Below are 24,696 nucleotides of genomic sequence, written 5' to 3'. Positions count from 1 at the left end.
TTAAAATGTCTAGTAATCTATAACCTTACCTTTTTGCCTTTTAATGTAAGACATTTTCTTTTTCCAGTGAGAGTGAATCTTGTCATTTCACATGTACTTGAAAAATGGACAAAGCTAATGACATAATAATAAAATGCTTTCAAATTATTTTGAATCTTTTTTTTAATCGACTTGAAGTACTTTTGGGTATAAGACGAGACAATCTGAAGAATGTTACAAGTTAAATACACCTATAGAGGTGTCATTTAAACAGTCCCCTTCTAAGAAAGTATCAAATGGCAAAATGATGGATCTGAATTAATTTGAAAATTAGATGTTTAGATTTCAAAATTTTAGGACAAAAAAAAAGTCATGGCAATTGTATTCCAACCTCACTGCGCTTCAAAAATTTTAAACTGGAAAAAATCATTAAAGGCAGATGCTCCAGCCTCCACCAAATTTCTTTTATTCACTATATCAAATAACAATACAATTAATCTGAAAAGTAAATCATACACTCTTGACAATCATTTCATGATCATTTTCGAAAAGATGAAAAGAATATTTCTGTGAATTGAATGCTTAGGAACTACATCTGCTCTTGTCACAATACCCCTACCACTACATGCATGCAATTCTCTTCTAGAAGCTAGTTTACCCCAAAAAAAATAAAAAAAAATAAAAATAAAACTAGAAGAAAACTTGAGTTAAATCAAATCATTCTTTTTCTGTATCATCAAATTCAATCCCAAGAACTCTGCAGTTCTGCAGTTGGACTTGTGTCCGAGAACCTAGTTCATCTGCTTCCACATAAATGTGAGTTGTATCAATGATTGCTCTACATGGTACTACAGTTTTTTCATTAAACAACAGAGAACAGTTGTCATATAAACCATCCTTTGGTGATAGATTCAATAAACTGGACTTGGGAGCAGATATCCTATTCTCGTGACCAACCAGTACTTCTTGATTTCTCATATTCAGCATGAGACGGTGTTTGCGACCCAAAAGCTCTGACACATATCTCATATCTCCTTCAGCAAGAGCATGACGAACTCGGGTAGATGACACTTGTCCCCTCTCTTTTGAATTGTTGGGGCCTTTATCTCTGATGCATTGGTTCCTGTCCATGACTGAGCTCACAATATAAGCTCCCAGTCCATACTCCTCACATAGCTTCACCAACTCGGATGTGTCACCTGCAGCTTTGTATCCAAATCGGTAGTTTTCACCTGCCATAAAGACTAGTAATTATATTACCATAATATAATAAAGCTGAACTGGGTAGATAAATAAGATATTTCAATGGTAAGAAGCTATGCAACTCTCTCAATCATTCACTCATTGATACCTGCCACAACTCCACGTACTCCAAATTCTTTGGACAACTTTTCAACAAACTGTCGTGGAGAGAGATGTCGAACACTTGAGAAGTCAACATGGAACTCAGTTGGGGCAACATTACCACAATGAGAAGCCCAAGAGGCAAGAACCCGCTTCCGGTCACATTTGGCAACTATAGGAGCCCTGTATATGAAAATTTAATCACGCAATAGTCACAGACAGATTCAGTTGATTCACATAAATAGACTACTTGTTAGAGGAGGGAGAAGTAAGCCAATTCGCTGAACTTGGTACTGTAGCAGAACTGAATCTAAAACCTAATCTGTAGCAAGACAACTAGAAGAAGAAAGCAAAGAAGAAGAAGAAGAAAAGAAGAGAGAGTAAAACCGAGAGAGAAAAGAAGACTTCTCACGATTTAGTTAAGTTACTAAATCGTGAGAGAGATGTTTATTTATAATAAAACATTAATGAGTTACAATAGAAAACCCCAAAATACCCTTGAGACATAAAACTAATTAAAACTAACTAAAAGGAACCACAAAAGACATAAATAACCCCAAGCACCTAAATACGATAATCTTAACACTCCCCCTCAAGCTGGAGCGTAGACATCACCAAGATCCAGCTTGGAACAGCCACTTGCAAATTGTGGTCGAAACAAAGCTTTGGTAAACATATCTCCAAGTTGAAACTGGGACCGAACAAAAGGAGTAGTAATCAACTTCTTTAGAACAGCATCGCGAACAAAATGACAGGCAACTTCAATGTGCTTGGTTCGTTCATGAAACACCGGGTTGTTGGCAATATAGATAGCAGCCTGGTTATCCCAGTACATCTCCATGGGTTGATCACTGAAATAACCAAGCTCATGAGTAAAGGAATGAAACCCACATCAATTCAGCAGCTGTGTGAGCCGTAGCTCTGTACTCAGCCTCTGCACTGGAACGAGCAACAATAGTCTGTTTCTTGCTCTTCCAAGTAACTAAGTTACCACCAAAGAAAATACAATAACCAGTAGCAGATCTACGATCACCATCAGAACCAGCCCAATCGGCTTCAGAAAATCCAACAATGCTAGTGTGTCCATGACGGCGATAGACAAGCCCCTTGCCAGGAGCACCCTTAAGGTAACGTAAAATACAACACGCAGCCTCCCAATGAACTTGCTTAGGTGTCTGCATGAACTGACTAATAACACCCACAACAAAAGAGATATCAGGACGAGTAACTGTAAGATAGATAAGTCTACCGACCAGGCGTCGATGCTGGTGTGGATCACAAAAGGCTGTGTCATCAGAAGCACCAAACTTGACATGAGGATCCATAGGAGTATCAATAGGTTTACAACCCGTCATACCTGTCTCATTAAGCAAATCAAGAACATACTTCCTTTGGGACAAGCTTAGACCGCGAGAACTGCGAACAACCTCAATGCCAAGAAAATACCGGAGGTTACCCAAATCCTTAATCTGAAAATTGTCAAGTAGATATGTCTTCACCTGTGCAATCCCAGAAGCATCATTACCAGTGATAATAATATCATCAACATATACTGCTAAGATGACCACATTAGACCCCCGTCGTCTAACAAAGATAGAGTGATCAGAGTAGCACTGAGAAAATCCACAACTGGCAACAACACTGCTAAATTTATCAAACCAGGCATGGGGAGACTGTTTCAGTCCATAAATTGCCTTATGAAGGCGACAAACTCGGACACTATCCTCCCCCTGAGCAACATACCCAGGAGGTTGCTCCATATACACCTCCTCCTGCAGGTCACCATATAAGAAATCATTCTTCACATCCATCTGAAAAAGGGGCCAGTCAAGGTTAACAACCAAAGAAAGCAAGATACAAACTGAATTCAGCCGTGCAACAGGAGAGAAAGTCTCAAAGTAATCGACCCCATAGGTCTGGGTAAACCCCTTGGCAACCAAACGGGCCTTATGCCGCTCCACAGTACCATCGGGATTGTACTTCACTATGTACACCCAACGACACTTAACAAGATCCTTACCAGGTGGGAGATCAACCAAAGATCAAGTCTTACGAGAGATGAGGGCCTCCATCTCCACATCCATAGCATTTTTCCACTCAGGGTGAGACATAGCAAGGGTATAAGAAGAGGGAATAAAAGTAGAATGTAATGCAGTAGCAAAAGCACGATAATGAGAGGGAAGATGAGAAACAGACACATAATTTGCCAGAGGATAAAGAGGATGGGTAGTGCAAGTACGAGTACCTTTTCTCTGAGCAATAGGGAGATCATCAACATCTACAGGAGGATCTGCAGGTAAAGAATCAGTTGGTGGCGGTAAAGGTGGGGCCGCAATAGGTTGAAGTGGGAGCAGCGGCTGCTATTGGTGACAATGCACATAAACCTGTACAGGTGGGGCAGCTATTGGCAGAGGAAGAGGAGGAAGAGGAGCAGGGGCAGCAACCCAACCAACTTCATCAAGATGAACATCAATAGAGGAACCAACAAAATAAGGGGAACTCTAAAAAAAGGTAACGTCAGCAGAAATAAACTGCTGGCGAGTAACAGGGTCAAAACATCGATACTCCTTCTGGGTACGAGAATATCCAAGAAATAAACACTTAACAGCCCGAGGAGATAACTTATCAAGCCCGGGGCGAAGCACATGAACAAAACACTAACACCCAAAAACACGAGGAGAGAGAGAGAGAAAACAGCCCGACCAAGAAACACTACTTTGAAAGGAATTTGATTATTTAGAACAAATGAAGGCATACGATTAATTAGAAAACAAGCTGTCAACACTGCATCTGCCCAATAGAGTTTGGGAACATGCATATGAAACATCAAAGAACGAGCGACATCTAACAAATGGCGATTCTTGCGCTCGGTCACACCATTTTGTTGGGGTGTATAAGAGCAAGAAGTTTGGTGAAGAATGCCATTGTCAGAACAAAACTGAGAGACCTCACGCTGAATTAATTCAAGGGCATTGTCAGTACGCAAAGTATTTAAAGGAACACCAAATTGAACTCGAATTTCATTATAAAACTGTTTGAAGACAGAAACAAATTCAGATCGATCCTTCAAGAGGTACAGCCATGTCATCCGAGAATGATCATCAATAAAACTAACAAAATAAGAAAACCCTAACCGACTTTTGACCCTACAAGGACCCAAAATATCCGAATGAACCAACTGAAATAAAGAAGTACTCCTAGACTCTGGACTCAAAGGAAAAACAGTACGATGATGCTTGCCAAGCTCACAAGCTTCACACTCGATACGGGAGACAGACCTGCAACTGGGAACAAGGTGTTGCAGCTTAGATAGAGAAGGATGCCCTAGCCGATAGTGCCAATGTAAAGGAGATACGCCAGGAGAAGTAGCAACAGCTGCAGTGGATGTAGTCCCCAAATCAAAGTAATATAGGCCTCCCTTCTCATACCCACCACCAATCTTCGTTTTTGTTGCAAGAACCTGAAAGACACAATAAGAAGGGTGAAAGGTTATAGAACAATTCAAAGTTTTAGTTAATTGACTAACAGACAAAAGATTAAGAGGAAGCTTGGGAACATGGAGAACAATAGTTAAAGATATGTCAGAAGACAAGGAAACTTTCCAATGACCAGTGACTGGTATAGAGGATCCATCTGCAATAGAAATTCGAGATGACATAGAAGGTTGTGTGTAAGATGAAAACAAATTAGGCTTACCAGTCATGTGAGAAGATGCTCCGGAGTCAATGACCCACGGAGAGGATGAGGACGCAAAGCAAGCAGTAGTACCTGAGTGGGCAAGGACAGCGGTAGATGTAGAAGAAGAAGCCTCAAGTTGCTGGACTCGTTGTAAGAGTTGAGAGACTAGATCATTAGAAGAATTACCACCATCAATAGAGGATCCCGGGGCAGTGTCGAAAGAGTGCACAGAATCAGCCCTGCCATCAAATACAGCAGAGTTTGCAAATTGCTCATGGGCCCACTGTGGTTTGCCATGTTTGAGCCAACACTTATCAATAGTATGATTAGACCGATTACAATGAGTGCACCATCGAGAACTAGCATCAATAGAACCAGAACCAGCAGTGTTAGACATATTCCCACGACCTCCAGAACCAGCTCCACGACCACGGCCACGCGCTCCAGTAGAAGTGAACAGGGCAGAATTATCTTTGTTGGTAGGAGCTGAATTAGACTTCACCACTGAAGGGGATACAAGTCTCTGGAGCCGACAATATGCTTCATTCATAGAGGGGATCTTCTCTCCAGTCAACAATTAGCTTTTGACGGATTGAAGATCAGAATCTAACCTAGAGAGAAATTTGGCAACCAAAAATTCAGATCGTTGGGACTTAATTACAGCAGCATCAGTAGAGATAGGCTGGTATACATTAAGTTCTTCCCACATCCCCTTCAATGAACTGTAATACTCACTAAGGGATTTTCCATCTTGTTTAAAAGAGAAGAATTTCTCATAGAGATCATAAATTCGGGACAGATTTGTATCTTGAGAGTAGCTTTGCTTGAGTTCTTCCCAAACACCCTTGGTAGTTTTATGGAACATAACATTAGAAGCAATGGAGGGTTCCGTGCTATTCCAAAGCCAGCAAAGAAGGGTTGCATGCTCAGCCTTCCAATCATCATATTTGTCATCAGTGGATGGCAGATGGTCCATGGTAAGGTATTTCATCTTCCGGCGAGCAGTGATATAGACCTCAAAGGCTTGAGACCAAAGTAGATAATTAGAAGCACCATTCAGCTTCACACTGGTAATCTGAATGTTAAAGTTGTCGGTAGAAGACTTAGTATCAGCCATTAGGGAAATTAATAGATGCAAACACCAATGCGATAACAGCCCAAGAGAAAAGAAACAAAAACCCTGATCAGGGTAAAATCGATAGCCTTGAAGAGTAGGGCAGAACAGCCCAATATAGAAGTATAATCTTCGATAATAACCAGCACCAATGATGTATAATCACTGTAAATCCAGCAGCAAGGATGAAGAACAGATCCCAGAAAAACAAACAAATCGATTTCCTCTGAATTTTGGAATATCGATTGTCAGGGTTTTAGAGCAAGCAAGGAACCAATCTTCAAGGGCTTCGAACAGCAGCAGGGACACACACAAGCAGTTGCAGCATAGCAGAGAACTCTAGTCCTTCATGAATATATGACTAGAGTTCAGATCAATATAAGCAGCATATGGTTGCTGTAGACCACGATATAAACAAAGAGGTGAAAACCCTTCAAAACAGCAGCAGCAAGGAGAATCTCGTGGATCAGAATTCAATGCTTTGATACCATGTAGCAGAACTGAATCTAAAACCTAATCTGTAGCAAGACAACTAGAAGAAGAAGAAGAAGAAGGAGAAAAGAAGAGAGAGTAAAACCGAGAGAGAAAAGAAGACTTCTCACGATTTAGTTAAGTTACTAAATCGTGAGAGAGATGTTTATTTATAATAAAACATTAATGAGTTACAATAGAAAACCCCAAAATACCCTTGAGACATAAAACTAATTAGAACTAACTAAAAGGAACCACAAAAGACATAAATAACCCCAAACACCTAAATACGATAATCTTAACAGGTACAAATACAATTACCCCAGTTTTTTCTTTTTAAATTTCAGGGATGTGTGTGTTCTCTACATCAAAAGATCTCAAACTTTATGCCCTGAATTTGTCTAAACTTAAAAGAACCTCTAGAATGTGAAGTACCTAGAAAAAAATATCAATGAAAAGTGTAATCCATTTTCACTTCCAGTTCATAGATATAATGACTACATACATATATGAACATTATCAAGAAAGCAACCAATGCTTTCTCTTCTCACAATATGAACATTCTGTTATGACAAGGTTCTGCAAGTATGGATTGACCTAAGAATATCTAACAGCCTGATAACTCAGTTCAGGGCTGTCATTTAGGGAAACTCAGTGGGATGTGTTAGCAATGTCCTCTTCCTTATCCCCAAGCATTTGGAGACAGATTTTCAGAGAGAATTTCAACAAGTGTTCTTGAGGAAATCTGGATCATCCATGAGGGACTTTCAGAGATCGTGAGCAGAAGGTGATATAATGTCTTTTTAAGTCCATAGAAGAGAGTAGTTCCAGATTCTAGAAAGAAATGATGGCCATTATTCTAGCACTGAAATTTGAAAGAAACTAAATGTCACCTGCCATGAACGATTCAACTAATGCAATGGGAGAGTAAAAGGGCCTAGGAGACTCTCTCACCTCATCAAGCATGTCCAGGAGCTAACCTCTACGAGGAACATCTCACTCTCCGTACATGTTCCAGGCCCAAACTGAGATAGTCTAGTGAAGCCAAGGTCTAAGTTGGACTTACAATGGCCAGTCTAATAAAACCCATGATCAACCAACCCAGTGTTACACAACTGATACCATATTGATATTCATTGTTGTCATTTGCAGTACCATATTAAGAGATACAAGTGACTTAAGATGAAGCAAGTGCAATCAGTTATCTCTTGCACATTTCATGACTAGGAATGTAAGAAATAAAACAATTTCAGTAATAAAAAATCTACGGTAAAAGTACCCCTGTACAATGGTCCGGGAAAGGTCACCAACATTTATTATCTCTATTGCATGTTATGCTTTTGCTCCTGCAACAAGTTTGTACAACACAAGTAGTCCAGTGTCTTGGTTTTTCCCTAAGCACAAAGATTTCAAATACTACTATTAGAAGGGATCCTGCTGTTTTGGAAGCAGAACTGGCCAGTTGGATTAGTGCTGGCCCCTCTCTCCTCTCTTCTTCCTCCCCCCCCCCCCCCTAACAGGAAAACAAATCCATAGTAAAGTGGAATAACCACTCAAACTGGTCACTTTATAATGGACAGGCCATTTGAAGGGCAGATTAGTTATGTTGTATCAAATGCACCGAAAAAAGCCAACCAAACTCCTTCAAGTCAATGGCAGGTCCAGTTTCAAAACTATTATCAAGAGCCCCCCCCCCCCTGGCACACACACATACACACACACACAAAAAAAAGAGAGAACTGTGAGGTACTTGGACCTATAGAAACATGAAAGGTGGTTCCCAAATTATAACAGTTATGCACGGCCCAATTTCAGATTTCATTTTAAGTTTTATAGAAATGAATCAGGTAGTTCATGTCTGTTAAGATTAGTCTCGGTTTCTGTGTTATGTTCTATTAGTTAGTGGCTTATTAGAGAGGGTGGGAATTAGTTCGCACAGTATACTTAAGTCGGTTGTATGTTCCTTTTGGTGATTATACATACATTACAAGGCACACGGTTTGAATAAGCTGTTCACTTCTCAAACCATGGGCTGCATTCCCTAAATTCTTCTCCCTACTTCTCTCTCTGTTTCTCTTCTTCTTATCTAGGGTTGCTGGTTGATTAGTGCATTGGTATTGTCACATGGTATCAGAGCATTAAGATCCAGTAGCTCTATTCTTTCCATCTTGAGAGTCCTCTTTGGGTTCTCAATTGTGGTCCACAGCACCCATGCTGTATTTTATTTCGTGAAACCCTAGTTGATTAAACAATGAAGAACTAGGGTTTCCTGCATTCATGAAGATCTGATACTCCATCGACATCCTGCTATCATGAAGATTATTCAAACTGAAGTTGCGGTACTCTTTTTTTCGCAATTTTTTTGCAGAAATTGAATCTGCAATTACTTTTGATCCATCCATTGGATCTTATCAATCTTTTAGGACATTAAAACCCCCTCTGAGTGGGTCCTTCGATCCTCAAATGAAGCTGATCCGAGCCATCAATGTGAAGTAATTTCAATTCTTATATTGCTGCACTGCCGTTTTATGGATTTTTCTGGGAAATCTTGTAATTGAAATTACTCCAGATCTGTCCGATATATATGGCTGAGATTTTAGGCATTAAGGCCCTCATACATTGGTCCTTTGATCTGACTTGTAGGTCAGTCTCAGCCTCTGAGTTGCTGTAATCAAATTTCTCCCAAGCAACCTGCAGGACTCTGTTCTGCATCTGTTAAGCAGAATTGATCTGTACATCAGGTTCTATACTTGAAATGGTATTTCAGGCCAGTGTTGCCTCTCTTTGGAAGGTTAAGTGGTGATAGATTTGTTGCTGATTGCTGTATCTATAACTGCTCTGTGATTTTTTATCGTCTCTGGCTCTTTTCCTGTGGATTTTTGTTGCTCACAAAGAGCAGTTGTGATTGTTGGTGCTTTCTGTCATCAATATGGCAGAATCCAAGCCTCTTGTGGATAATGCTAATGTCCAGATAACTTCTATTAAGTTAAACTGTGCTTCCAACTATCTTCTATGGGCACAGGCTGTGGAAGTCTATATTACTGTCAAACAAAAGATGGATTATTTGACTATGACTCCACCTGCTCCCACTGCTGCTGGTTACAAGGATTGGCAGTTTGAGAATGCTACTTTACTCTGTTAGCAGTGGAATAGTATGGAGCCCTTTGTGGCTGCCAATATCATGTTTCATAAGACCACAAAGGGTGTTTGGGATGAACTCAAAGAGAGTTTTTCACAAGGCAAAAATATGTCAAGGATATATGACTTGTATGAAAAAATCTTCTCCTTCAAGCAGAATGGAAAGTATGTTTTGTAACTACTACAGTACTCTTAAAGGAATATGGGAGGAACTCAATGTCTATCAGCCTCTCTCCATTGACATTAAGGTTCTCAAAGTCAAATCTCAACATGTTGAGTTTCTTGTTGTTAAGTTCATGTATGGGTTGGACTCTGATCTTCAGCCTGTCAAGAGTGAAATATTAGCTGGCAAAAAAATCCCCTCTATGAATGAGGACTATTGTAGAATTCAGTAGATTGTGTCACTCTCTCTGGTCAAACCTGATTCCACTACCTCTTCGAAGGATACGTCTGCCTTTGTTGGTAATAGTGGTGGTCGTGGTAATACTGCTCCTGGTAGAGGTCGTAGATCGAGGGGAGGTCGTGGTCGTGGTAATAGTGCTCCTGGTAAAGGTCTTAGATCGGGGGGAGGTCGTGGCCATGGAATGGGTGGTTGTGGCAATCAACCTTCTGATCCAGTTGTTCGTTGGTGTACTCATTGTAGTCGCCCTAATCACACTATTGATAAATGTTGGATGAAGCGTGGCAAGCCCTAGTGGACACAACAACAATTTGCCAATTCTACTGTTTCAGACAGGAATACTGAAGTGGTGCTCCCTGACACTAGTCATAGTCCTTCAACTAGAGGTGGTGTCTCATCCCATACTGATATGATCAATCAACTTCTAAACAAAGTTAAGCAACTAGAGATGTCCTCTTCTACATCCACGGCTACATTAGCACATTCAAGTACACCTACATGTTTTGCATCATCCTCATCCTCCACTCCCAGGGTCATTTACTCAGGCACGTCGTCACATATGTTTTCTCTTCATTTCAGCAATCTGATTCTCCACCACAAGCTATTCTTGTTGATGGATCTCTTACTAATGTTACTGGTCATGGTGTTGTTCCCTTGTCTTCTATGCTTTCATTATCTACTATTCTTTATGTTCCAAAATTGCTTCTTAGTCTCTTATATGTTAGTCAATTGATGAAACATCTTAACTGCTCCATTACATTTTATCCTTCTCAGTGTGTTTCAGGACCTCAAAGACAAAGATGACGATTGGTGGAGGACATGAGAGGGATGGCCTATACTACTTTGTCGTTGCTTCCTCATCTATGATAGCGTCTGCTACCTCTACTAGCGTTTCCCCTTTACATCGGCACATCTGGGGCACCTTTCTCTATCTAAGCGACAACATATGATCCCTAGTTGCAAATCTATTTCCCGTCTTGAGTGTGAAGCTTATGAGTTTGGCAAGCATCACCCCGTACAGTCTTTCCATTACATAATAAGTCTAGGAGTCAGTCTTTGTTTGATTTAGTTCATTCAGGTATTTGAGGCCCATGTAGGGTCAAGAGTCGGTCTGATTTTTATTATTCTGTCCTTTATTGACAATCACTCTCACATGACAATATGACATGGTTGAACCTTTTAAAAGATCATTAAAAGTTCAGATCGGTCTCTAGATTACCCAACATGAGATTTCATCTTTTTGTTTTGACAATGGCATCATTAACCAAACCAATTGTTCTTATACATCTCAACAAAATGGAGTGGCAGAGCGAAAAAATCACCATTTGTTAGGCATTGACTGATTTATAATTGTGTTGTTGTATTCATTTTCTTTTACTTTTATTATTAACATTTTGTCTTCGCAAGGATCCATGCAGCCGACCCCATTTAGTTGGGATAAGACTGGGTTGTTGTTGTTGTTGCTGCTGCTAGGTCTTTAATGTTCCATATGAATGTTCCAAAATTTATTGGGGTGATGCTGTGTTGGCCACCTTTTTAATTAACTGGATGACGTCTTTTGTCCTTCGTAATCACACCCCCTTTTTCGTTGTTTCTCCTAACAATCCCTAATTAGTTTACCTCCTCACATTTTTGGATGTCAATGTTTTGAACATAATCTTTGTCCTGACCTTGATAAACTGTCTCCTCGGGCTACAAAGATATCTTTCTAGGGTACTCCCGTACTCAAAAGGGCTACTTGTTTTTTGACCCTATTACTCGTCAACAGTTTGTTAGTGTTGATGTTATTTTTTTTGAGAACACACCCTATTTTGGTGGATCGGTTTCTGATTAAGGTCCTATCTCTCTTATTCCCCCACCTCTTCCTCAGCTCATTCCTTTTGAGGTTCCTGACTGATGCAGTTAAGATTGTCCAATTGGGTCAATTGGGCCTCAAAAGACTTTATTTTGGCTAATGGTTGGGTTGTATAGACCTTAGGCTTCTTATTTTTGGGTTTATTGATGTAATGGGCCTAATTTATAAGCCTATAAAGTGGGGATAGTGTTAGTACACGGGATTAATAGTTAAATTGAGTGTTTGAGTTTGATTAGGATACTTAATAGCTAGATAGAATTCTGTTTTGAGTTTATTTACTTTGTATTAGAGTGATTAGGAGTCATTTTATGAGTCGAATTAGGAATTTTAGAAGGTCAATATATATGTAATACATCCCCCATCAATTAGAGATGATTTGAGTAAAGAATATGAGTTTTTTAAAGAGTTTGGTGCTGTTGAGCATTGCATACGGGATTGGTGTCCCAAATCTGATTTCTTCTCTTCTTCTTTTGTTATTTCTCCCAAGAAGACCGATCTCATCTTTCTTCCCTCCCTTCCATCAACCTTATTTCTTCCTTTGACAATGGAGTTGCTTCCTTTATCTCAGATTTGATTACAGATTTGATTATTGGGCCTACTTGCATCTAAGATCCTTAATCTGGATTTTCAGATTGCATCACGGACTCCAAACCTCAAGCAACTACCGACAAACCTCCAGGGGTACCTTTACATGTATACAAGTGCCGCCCAAAGCAACTACCATCTGCTCTTGCTATTCCTCTACTCTCACCATCCGAATCTTTGCCTGGAGATCCTTCTTCTAACACTGATTTCCCTATTGCCCTTCGGAAAGGTACTCGTTCTTGTACTCAGAACTCCTTGGTTGCCTAACCAATTGCTAATTGTGTTTCTATTTCTCACCTACCTGCTTCTATTGTTGTATATTGAGATACCTTAAGGGTGATCCAGGAAAAAGTTTTATTTATCGTCATAATTGTCACACTAGTATTGTTGGTTTTTCTGATGCTGATTGGGCTGGGTCGGATGGTGATCGACGGTCTACTACATGCTATTGTACCTTCTTAAGAGGAAATCATGTTACATGGAGGAGTAAGAAAAAAACTACTGTGGCCTGTTCGAATATTGAAGCAGAGTATCAAGCTATGGCTCACATAGCAGCTGAGTTGATGTGGCTTAGGTCTTTTGTTCAAGAGCTTGGTTATTCAACCACCAAACTGATGGAGATGTTCTATGATAACCAAGCGGCCATTTACATTGATAGTAATCCAGTTTTTCATGAGAGGATGAAGCATATAGAAGTAGATTGTCATTTTATTCGAGACGCGGTGATTAAGAAGTTGATCTCTACACCCTTTGTCAACTCACATAGTCAACTTAGGGATTTATTTATCAAAACCTTATTTCGGAATGTTTTTCTACAATTGTGTTCCAAGCTGGACATGGGTAATGTCTATGCTCCAGCTTGAGGGTGAGTATTGAGATTAGTCTCAGTTTCTGTGTAATGTTCTATTAGTTAATGGTTTATTAGTGAGGGTGTTTTAGCCTTTTAGGGATTAGTTGGCACAATATACTTAAGTCGGTTGTATGTTCCTTTTGGTGATTATAAATACATTACAAGGCCCACGGTTTGAGTAAGCTGTTCACTTCTCAAACCATGAACTGCATTCTCTAAATTCTTCTCTAGGGTTGCTGGTTGATTAATGCATTGGTATTGTCACAATGTCAATCTTGCTACACATTCTGTTCCTCAAGGATAGACATAGCATGTCAGGTTTAAGCCACAGTAATTTGACAACTCCATGGAGTTGTCAAATATGGTGTCAAATTCCAAGTAAGCTCCTTGCACCTTGACTCCACAAAGTTGAAATTACCACAAAAGCCAAGAATATAAGATAATTAGTAATCAATTATCATAACACACCATTAAATTCTATTTAGATATGAGACCCGGAACTGATCCCCTCGACTACTATAATAAACCAAAGTGTAGGAGCAAAAGCAGTGAATAGAAGTACAATGAAAAGATGGAAAAAAGGTTGGGAAAAAGAACATAGATCACAAAAGAATATGCATTTCATACAAAATTAAGAGAAAACTAGCATCTTTACACAATATCAAAAGAAGAAAGAGAAAATCTGTACCGGGGTTCCCAACCAAATACTTCTGCCATTCCAACAAATGACATAAGAAAAGGAATGCCAGCCTTCGATGCTTGCACTGCAAGTTCTCGGTGACCAACATGAAGAGCATCAAACTTTCCCAGAGCTACTATACCTCCTAATTGTGTGATAAAGATGAAAACCAGCAGGAGATTGGGTCAAACAAGGAATGACAATGCCTAACTAATAGAACTGCCAGTGAAGCACGAACTAGGGATATGGAATAGAAACAATAAGTGCAGAGAACCAAAAAGATGTAAACGTAATTCCAGCATGCCTTCTCATGAAAAAATTAGTAGAAAGTAGCAGTCCGACCTAGGGATGTCAATCAGTCCAGGTCCTAGTTGGTTACACCATTTTAAGACCAGGACAGAAACTGGGCTGATTACACCAGTCGGTCCTATACCTTGGAACCAGGACCACTTAGTAATCTGTTCTGTTGATCCAGTTCTCAATCGGCCCCGGTTCTTAATCAGTCTGAAGACCAAAACACCAGTCACTTAACCCCAATGAGAGTATTTTTTAGGCCCATACAAATTTATGATAAAAGTAGACAAAAATCTATGAAATATAAAGCATGTGGACTCAAGGGTCCATTTTAACATGAGTATGCTTGACCCATTAGACTGAATAGTGAGTGAAAAACCTAGCCACCCATATATAAACCCCCATAATCGGTTCTAACCGGTTAATTGGTTCAGTCCAGTTCCAGCTCTAAAATACAAATCACTCTAATGGCTAGAACCAGAACTGACCAATTAATAATCAGTACCGATTTTTGTTGATTACTTCTGATTTGGTTAATCGGTTCCAGTCAAGATTGACATCCTAATCCGACTCCAACCCTACTGACCTAATCCTTCCTACAGGGATGACACTCACGCTCTCAATCCCCAAATCGATGTTCTGACGGTGAGAGCACCTACCTTCCTCAAATTCAGGTACTTGAGAGTGAAGTTATGAGGAAAACCAATCCAACGATTAGCAGGAGACTGCTTGAAGGAAAGCTGCTATCTCAATTTAGATAGACATCTCAAAATTATCGGGCTATGTTATATGGAGTTGAATTGGCTGGGTCAAAGAAAGCCGGGGGAGGATTTTCAAAATATATTGTTTGAATGAATATTTTTGGCTGGAATACTAGGGGATTAAATGCCCCTGAAAAGCAACGTGTTACTAAGAGAATGCTTTCTGATCACAAAATAAAAATGGGAGTGCTTATTGAGTCTAAAGTGAAGGAAGAGAATGTTAGTACTATTTTCAATGATCTGAAAAATGGTTGGAATTATACTCACAACTGTGAAAGTGGGATTGCTAATTGTGTTTGGATGGGTTGGAATAATAATTTTTTGAAGGTGGAAGAAATATAAAAAAAACTAGCCAATTGATCCATTCTAAAGCAAGTGTTTTAGGGAGTTCTATGATGTTTTATTGTACAGCAGTGTATGCTTTAAATAGTATAGAAGGGAGAGGGAGCTCTAGAGGGATATGGTGGACATTTCTCATGGCATGAATGACCCTTGGGTTCTAGTAGGAGATTTTAATGTAGTGAGGCACACAAACAGGAGAAACTGGGAGGGATCCCATTCGTCACTCTGCAATAGATGATTTTAATAATTGTATTTTTTACGCCGAATTGGTGGATCTAAAGTGGAAAGGCGAATTTTATACTTGGAATAATGATCATGCTGGTTCGGATAGAATTTCCTGTAAGTTGGATAGGGTTCTAGTGAACCACCTTTGGATGAACATTATGAAATTCTCATAAGCTAATTTTTTATGCCTAAGCATTTCTGATCATAGTCCTATTAATATCTCAGTCTTGGAAAATACAAACTTTGGTCCAAAACCATTTCGGTTTTTTTATGCTTGGACTGCTCACTTGGAGTATGATGAGGTGGTTCGAAGAGGATGGAATTTACTTGTTAGATTGAATCATAACCCTTTACTTTAGTTTGCTTCCAAATTGAAGAATGTGAAGCAAAAATTGAAGCTCTGGAATAAAAGTAAGTTTGATGATGTTTTTCTTGCTGTCAAAGAAGCGGAGTTGGAGTTGCAGCATGTTCAATTGAGTTTATCTTCTTCCCCAGATGATACTTCTCTTGTTCTCTTGGAGAGGAATGTGAAAAATAAATTGTGCAATGCCTTACAAGTGGAGGAGAAATTTTTGAAGGAAAAATCTCGAGTAAAATGGTTGGAGTTAGGTGATGGTAACAATAGCTTCTTTCACAAAGCTATGAACTGTCGTCAAAATCGAAACCATATTCTTGAGATTAAGAGGAGTGATGGGGTGATTGTTGAAGAGCCAAATCTCATTAAGGAGGAAGCAATTTCTTTTTACAAAAACTTGTTTGGGGAGAATTATGTTGATGATGGTTTTGTCTTCCTAATGTTCCTATTGACAAGGTTCTATCTTTGGACCAACAGACTGCTTTGGAAGTGGATGTGACAGCTGAGGAAATTAAAGGGGTTGCGTTTTCTTTAAAAGATCATAAAGCTCCAGGTCCTGATGGTTTCGGAGCTTGTTTCTTTAAGCATTCCTAGGAGGTGGTAGGTGGAGACTTAACTGATGCAATTAAGTGGTTCTTTAATAATTTGATCGTGTCTCATTCCATAATGCTACCTTCATTAGTCTTATTCCTAAGACTGGAGATGTATCTTCTTTTGCTGGGTATCGTCTTATTGCTTTGTGTAATCTGATCTTTAAAATTATTACAAAGATTCTCACAAACAGATTACAACAACTTATTGGAGATGTGGTGAGTGACACTCAATTAGCTTTCATAAAGGGGCGTTCTATTGTTGATAGCATACTGGTGTGTCATTATGTTGTTCGCGGTATTGACCAAAAGGGTGCTAATCCTACTGCAATTCTAAAGATAGATCTTCACAAAGCGTATGACCCCTTCAGCCGAAAATTTTTGTTTGGAATAATGGAAAGGATGGGGTTTCCTAAAAATTTTCTTGGCTGGGTGAAAGCTTGTGTTAATTCCCCAAGCTTCTCTATTCTTATTAATGGAAGCCCAACGGGTTTTTTCTTTGGTAGAAGAGGTATTTAGCACGGGCACCTATCTCCCTTTATCTCTTTACTATTGCTATAGAAGGCTTCTCAGGATTGATGAGGAAGCTAGAAGTGGAGGGTAGTCTTCAGTTGTTACGACGGTGTAGGGCATTACATATCTCTCATCTTATCTTCGCGGATGACCTAATGATCTTTGTAAAGACCATCCGTGAATCTGTTACCGTTAGTTTGGGGGCTTTAGAAGAGTTTGCTACCTACTCTGGGCTGCATCTCAATAAAGCTAAGTCCTCTATTATTTTAGGGGGGCTTACTCAAACTAGCAAACTGCAACTTTTGGAATTAACGGGTTTCTATGAAACCAAATTACCTATTAGGTATCTTGGTGTGCCTCTTATTTCGGGGAGGTTATCTTTGGTGGATTGTGATCCAATCTTAGACCTGGTGCAGAAAAAATTGGAGGGATGGAAAGCCAGATTCTTGTCCTATGTCGGTCGCTTGCAGTTGATCTCCTCAGTGCTCAAGGATGCTATTTTTACTGGTCAGGACATTTTGGATTTCCGGGTAATGTAATTACTAAACTTGAGTCCTTATTTTCTAACTTCCTTTGGTCGAGTCCTTCTCGTGAGAGGAAAATCCATTACATATCTTGGGACACTATTTGCAAGCCTAAGTATGAAGGAGGTTTAGGAATTAAACGTATCAAAGACATGAATATAGCAAGGATTAGAAACAAATTTAGTGGATTGTTTCGTAGAAGAATAGGCTGTGGGTTAAATGGGTCAATAAGAAATATTTGAAGCATAACTCTACTAGGACTGTTAAAGTTTCCCAAAATTGTTCTTAGGTATGGAGGAAAATTTTGAAGTATAGAGATAAAATGGAACCATTGGTTCAGCACATTATTAGGAATGGTCTCTCTACAAGATTATAGCTAGATAGGTGACATCCAATGGGAGTACTTTTCAATCGTTTTGAGGACAGAACTCGATATGATGTAGGCTCTAATCACCTATCCTTAGTTAAAGAAATTCTGCAAGATGGTCAATGGCATCCTAGACCCTCTAGATCTATTGCTTTGCATGATATGTGGAGGGAGTTACCCAATTGAAAGAAACTTCATCGTCCTGAATCCGATATGATAGCATGGAAAGGCAATTCTACTGAGCTGTTTACAACTAAATCAGCCTGGGATCTTATTCAGAATAAAGTAAGGAACGTGGAGTGGTCTGATGCGGTTTGGTTTTCTGTAAATATTCCAAGACAACCTTTTACCACTTGGAGATGCATTGTGGATGCTATGCCAACCAAGGACCAGCTTATTAGATGATAGGTGGGGGGTAAATCCCAATTGTGTATTTTGTTGGGCTGGTTTGGAGAGTCGGAATCATCTTTTCTTTGATTCTTCTTTCACTTCAAAAATATAGGGAGATATTCCCTCTTCTTGTATCCAAAATAGAAGACAGGTTCAGAGTGTGGAAGATGAAGCTGTTTGGATTAGATATGAGTTCAGTGGAGATGACCCCATTCAAATAGTTGGTAAGCTGGCTTTTTGTTCAACTATTCAACATGTGTGGCAAGAGAGGAATTTTATATTATTCCATAATAAGACAAGAACAAGACCCCAAGTTGTTGTTGCAATTAAAGTACTTTCTAGGTGTACCTCCATTTCCCTTATTGGGACTTACACCCTTAGAAATCAGTTTCTTGTTGATAGCGGGGGAATTAATGTGCATTGGATTTCTACTGTTCCAAAAGCATGTTCATGGTTCGACCTCCTCAGTCTATGTTTGCTTTCCATTGTGATGGTTCTCTATCCCAATAAAAGGCAACTTATGGTGGGCTGATTCGTGATGCTATGAGTTCCTCCATTATTGCTTTTGCAGGTGTAGGTGTAGCTAGATCAATCCTTTCTATGGAGTTGTACGCTATCTTCCGGAGTATGACTTTATGTATTGAAAAAGGTTTTTGTGAAGTGTCCATTTGGTCAGATTCCAAATTAGTTATGGACATGCTAAATGGAAAGATTAAAGATCCTTGGGCATTATAGTGGTTGAAAAGCAAAATCCACCATTTAAGTGCCTCTCTTTCTTCGGTGGAATATAAGCATGTGTGGAGGGAGGTGAATCAACAGCAGATTAAATTGCCTCCTTACCTACAGGTGATGTGGAGACTATTCTCCAACCAGTTGACTTCTCATAGGAACTTTGTAAATTGGTTAAGGGGATGCTGATTTTTGTATCTACTATCTGTTGTAACTTCCTTGTTTTTGACACTTTTGTTGATGCGGGCCTATCCCGTTTTTGTTAGGGGCCTCCCATCCCTTTTTTAAGCCTCTTTTAAAAGGGTTCTAGGTGGCTGCCTATTTTTTTGTATATCTAATTTTTTCCTTTTTCGTTTTTTTTTTTAAATATAATTTACTTATCCAAAAAAAAAAAAACAACAACAACAAAGCGGAGAGGGGAATAACAAAAGAAAAAGCGTGAAAAGCAAAACCTGTGACAGATGATGAACCATCAGAAGGAAGCTCCCGATCATCTTCACGTTGACTAAAACAATGAGATATAGAGCAAATGTTTGGATAAATGTCAGTCACACAAACCAACAGACAGAAGAGGGTATCTCAAGCGTGAAATAGACCAACCAAGTGAACAAGTTTATAGAACGGTTAACTCATTGGGGAGGGGGAGAGGGAACGATTAAGAAAGAAAAGAACAAACAATCAAACCTGAAACAATCAGAGAGAATGGGAGCTTCACTGGATGATTTGGCTTGCAGAGTATCAGCTTGAAGCCCATAAACATTGCCGGAAATCCCAATCCCCAGAAAACGATTCTTCTGAACAATGCTATCACAGGGTTTCACGGAGAACGATACGAACTTCCCGCAAACCAATAGATGACAAAGCGGAACTCTGGAACAAAAACCCAGGTCATAATTTCTCAAGTGCTGAGAAATTCGACAGCCAGTCCCCATCGTCAATTGCAGAAAGATTCGTAGATGTCAGTTGAGACTTGAGAGACGGCCAAACTTGCTTTAACTCTCAAGTCCCACTGGTTCAGGATTTCAGGCACCGAAATTCGGTGTGACGGGACTTGTTAGAGAGCTGAGACTAGAAAGTGGATGTTCGGTGTTCACAAACCAGTAAGGCTGTAATTAGAGGATTTGGCAGCTTGGCTTCAACCTGTGCAATCTTTTTAGTTTTTTGGGGGATAATTTTTTAGGGACTAAAATACTCTTCAATACCAGTGGGGCAGCAATGCATATCCGACGGTACAGCAGAGGCCATGTGTGCCACCTAGCCTCTGTGGTGCCGTCGAATGTGCACTGCCGCCCCGCCGGTACTGTAGAGGATCTGGTCCATTTTTTAGATCTATTAGTTAAGAACTGAAATTACAAGATAATTGGTTTCACATTTGTTTTACATCCACTACTTCACATTTTGAAAAGAATAACTCAATCCCTAAAGTTGATTAATGGCAAACAACCGCTATTTCGGTTGACAGGAGGCATTTCAAGTTGGTGCATGCCCCCCAGGAGGTCAACAGATCGACCCCTGAGCTTGTAGTTGGCCTATGGGCCAAAAAAGAAAAGTACTCATGCCACGCAAAAATAAATTAAAAGTAAATTTTCAAAATTACCCCAAAAATCTATTTTAAACTTTTAAACCTCGATGAGGAAAATATGAGGGAAGGGGCACGCAATTTTATCCTCTTTTTTTGTTTTCTATTCCTACAATTAAGATGTATTTCCCTTTGGATTCGAGGCTATAGCTTTGTTTTTATTTTTTTAAGGGGATAATAACCGCTTTGATTTCTACTCCTACAATAAAGGTGCACTTACATAGTTTCATCGGATTTCACAGTTTTTAAAATAGTTAAATGAAGTTGGGGCAATTTTGGAAGTTTTCTTTTATTTAATTATGACATGGCATGAGTACTAACCAACTTTGGGAATTAAGTCAATCTTTTTTAAAATAGAAAAACCTACTTATCTTGTAATTTCCGTTCTTCTCTAGTGGATCTAAGTAATTTCCCTTTTTTTTCAGTAAATAAAATTTCATTCAAATAGAATGCATGAGATACACAAGGTTTGGGAACGAAATATCCGAAACCAAGGAGTAGAATATAACCATTTTGTCATACATGCAATTGACATGGTATTCCAAACTAGGATATGGGCAAGCCCAACAGTTTTCCTGGGGCCCCGTTTGTTTAGAGGGGTTTATGGGGTGGGAGAGTTGTGGGATTATTGACTGGTGGGTCCCATATGTTTGGAAAAGTAAAGAGTTGATGGACCTGAAGGAATCCAGATCAGCTACCCACATGGGGACGGGTGGGGACAAATCTGACCCCTACATGGGGCATGGGTCCCACACCCTAGAGGCGGGTCCCACACCCCCATGGAGGGTTCAGATCTGTCCCCACCCATCCCCATGTGGGTAGCAGATCTGAACTCGACCTGAAGCATTTCGTGGGAAAGTTGCAAAATCCCACAAGCCCAGGGGTGGGAAAATGATGGGATTTGCAATGCCATGTCAGCAGACAATGGTAATGGTTATGTTCCCTCCATTATCTCAACATTCTCACTCCTTTGCAAACAAACAACCTAGGGAGATTGTTGCAATGCCATGCCAACATTTTACCATAACTTTCCCACCCCTTTCAAACTATTCCGCTAAACAAACGAGCCCTAAAAAAAAAAGTTGTAGATACAACTTACAACACAATTGGATACATGATGTATGAACAGGAGGAATGGGCATGACAAACAAAACCATGTGATTTCCTATAATGATGATTGACAGACTATTTGGTCCCCACGCTCACAGATGCCTGCCTGGCAAACAAAGCCAGCATTTTCTGAAGATTTCAACGCCATCACCCCGTCGGTTGTGCCATGAACCATCAAAATGTCACCTTCACCTTAGAGAAATTACTTTGTATGTACTCGCATACCCTGGGCTTCCCTGTGTACCTTCATGGATTGGATGCAATGATTTTGAGCCTCTCAAGATCCTTGATGGCCTTACCAACCATCTTGTTGTCAGGCATGGAGGCCCACGTGACAGCCATACTGAAGAGTTCATACAAAAAGAGCTGCAACTTAGAGGGCTTCATGGGTTCCGGCATCACGAAGAGCGGGGTTGAGAATATTAGGCCAGTCCACGAGTTGGGTGAGGACTGCAATATATAATGACTCATGATGATCTTTGAGTGGAGTAATTGCATCCTACGTAGCTGGAGATAATGCATTCCCACATTGTATTGGATTTGTGGCAGAATCCGCTTGTTGTAACCGATGTAACTCCTGCATTAGAGCCAAGGACGACGTGGAAGTGTAACCCCCAACCAAATTAGAGATATGATGATTACTAGCCTGAGGAAATGTTTGAAATTGATGAACAGTAATTGCATGACCCGTTTGTGAAATCCCAGAAATGGAAGAGCTAGTATTCATGGCACCAAAAGGGGGCGACAAAGATGATGATGCACCTATAACAGTGGTGCACCACCCATAGCGGTGGTTCGAACTCTTAAATGCTCAAACAAAAGGCTTGTGGCATTTTCCAAGCTCCACGGGTTAGGGACAAAGAGAACGAAGGAGAGGGAGGTAGCGGCGATCTTCTCCATATCGTCGAAGTAGCACCGGAGGCCGTTGGAATAGTCGTGGTCGAGAAGATAGACAACGAAGACAGAGTAGCCCCAGGTGGCGAAGTTGATGCAGACCTTCTGGAAAAGCCAGTTATAGATACTAGAAATTTCCACCCGCTCACCTCGATGACAACAATTGGACACAGACAACACCATAGCCTTACTTGTGGTCAGACTCACTAAAAAACCTAGAAAATACCGTAAAAATGGCCGCTTTTTGAGGTACAAGTGCATAGATGCTTCTATATGATTTCACAACATTTGATGTTGGCCACAACAAAATTGCAACAACTCCAACAAGAAGATTTGATAGAGCCTACACATTGTCCATGGGTATGTGAAGCTTTCTATGTCAACAAGCGGGCAGAACAGATTCGAGGAAAACTCATACTTGTTATCAATTATTAGCCGTTGAATGCCTTCCTCTTTGATTATAAGTTCTCATTGCCAACAAGGCCAACCCTGCTCCTCCAACTTGCAACTGCTCAAATCTTTTCAAAATTTGACTTAAAAGTCCTTTTTTTGGCCACTTGGAATCAACCCGACGAATAGGCCTAAATAACATTTCGACATACCCGGACAACATTTTCAATGGACTGTCATGCCTTTCGGGTTTAAGACCACTCTATTCATATTTTAGCGGGCCATGATGAAAATATTTGCCCCGATTCAAAATCAGACACTTATCTACAGTGATGATATTCTTCTCTTCTCTAAAGATGTTGACTCACATATTCAACTTCTCCAATAGTTCCACCAGATCATGTAAAAATATGGTATTATGCTTTCTCCAAAGAAGCTATAGATTGGAATGCCTCAAATTGACTTTCTTGGTGTCATTACCAGAGAAGGAAAATATCATATGCAGCCCCATGTTGTTACATCATTGCTCTAGTTTTCAGATTAATTTACCACAAATCATCAAATGCAAGTTTGACTCATTTCCCTGCTCCTCTACATCAGCTTTTGATAAAGAATGCACCCCCTTGGTCCTCCCAACATGCCGCAACGTAACATCTCTCAAAAAGCTCATTGAAAAGCTGCCTCTTCTAATCATACCATCTACGAAATTGTGAATCCTTAAAACTGATGCTAGTGATCATTAATGGACAAGAATTTTATTTGAGGAGAAAGATGCTAAAGGATCTCCATGTGCATACAAGAGTGGAAAATTCAACTCCACAAAACAACATTACCACTCAACTTTCACAGAGATCTTGGTAGTTAAGAGATGAATAGAGAAATTTCAGTTCCATCTCATTAGTCATACCTTTCATGTAGAAATGGGTATGACATCATTCCCAAAGATGCTCCAATTCAAATAGAAGGACCCTCCTCACGATCAATTACTTCGGTGGGCAAAATGGTTCTCTAAGTCGTCACCCGACGAAATATATCAAGGGTAAAAATAATGTCTTAGCAGATTTCCTTTCTAGGCCCGTTGACCATCTTTATATTCCTCCATAGTCCTTGTACTTTTCCCAATAACCCCAAAAGCCTCCTCTTCAAGCGCTTTCCCATTTTCACTGCACCATTTACCTCCATAACTTATTTCCTCCATTATTACACATCAATCCTCAAAGATGCTCTAATTCAAACAGAAGGTCCTTCCCCACGATCAATTACTTCGATGGGCATAATGGTTCTCTAAGTGGTCACCGTGGTGAAAATTATTAAGGGTAAAAATAATGTGCAATTCTGTGTATGCCTGTCTCGCTCATATTGAAGTTATTTACTTAGAGAAACTTGACATCCCATATCTATTTGATATATCAATTGGTGCGTTCTCTTAGCAGATTTCCTTGCCAAGCCCCTTAACCTCTTCATAGTTCTTCCATAATCCTTATACTTTTCCCATTAACCCCATGAGCCTCCTCTTTAAGCTCTTTCCCATTTCCACTGC

At 39.9% G+C, this 24,696-nt stretch overlaps 1 protein-coding gene and 1 pseudogene across 5 annotated transcripts; both read right to left on the bottom strand.

The window, feature by feature from the left end:
• Positions 1-686: 686 nt before the first annotated feature.
• LOC122669907 (FAD synthetase 1, chloroplastic-like) lies at positions 687-23,256 on the bottom strand. Of its 5 annotated transcripts, XM_043866809.1 has the most exons (6): positions 23,246-23,256; positions 19,868-20,169; positions 19,636-19,688; positions 14,103-14,238; positions 1,331-1,506; positions 687-1,211 (listed from the first exon to the last, which is right to left on the bottom strand). In XM_043866809.1, the coding sequence occupies exons 2-6, from the start codon at positions 20,113-20,115 to the stop codon at positions 697-699; spliced, it is 1,128 nt and encodes a 375-aa protein (XP_043722744.1). In that variant the 5' UTR covers positions 20,116-20,169; positions 23,246-23,256; the 3' UTR covers positions 687-696. The 5 variants fall into 5 exon arrangements, with proteins under 5 accessions (XP_043722744.1, XP_043722743.1, XP_043722745.1 ...); XM_043866808.1 differs by lacking the exon at positions 23,246-23,256 and having other exon boundaries at positions 19,868-20,207; XM_043866810.1 differs by lacking the exon at positions 23,246-23,256 and having other exon boundaries at positions 19,654-19,688; positions 19,868-20,207.
• Positions 21,928-22,949, bottom strand: LOC122668780 (annotated as a pseudogene).
• Positions 23,257-24,696: the final 1,440 nt, after the last annotated feature.

This window comes from Telopea speciosissima, chromosome 7, assembly GCF_018873765.1.
Source record: "Telopea speciosissima isolate NSW1024214 ecotype Mountain lineage chromosome 7, Tspe_v1, whole genome shotgun sequence".
NCBI lineage: Eukaryota > Viridiplantae > Streptophyta > Magnoliopsida > Proteales > Proteaceae > Telopea > Telopea speciosissima.
Note: the sequence above shows the minus strand (reverse complement) of the source record. Positions and strands in the feature narration are given on the sequence as shown.

Bases quoted from the DNA above. Each gene is read 5' to 3' on its own strand.
- LOC122669907 (XM_043866809.1), bottom strand. From the start codon at position 20,115: ATGGGGACTGGCTGTCGAATTTCTCAGCACTTGAGAAATTATGACCTG. The intron at 14,239-19,635 runs GTTTTGCTTTTC...TCACACAATTAG, and splicing joins TGGTTCATCATCTGTCACAG to GAGGTATAGTAGCTCTGGGA. The intron at 1,507-14,102 runs GTACAGATTTTC...TTTCATATACAG, and splicing joins GTATTTGGTTGGGAACCCCG to GGCTCCTATAGTTGCCAAAT.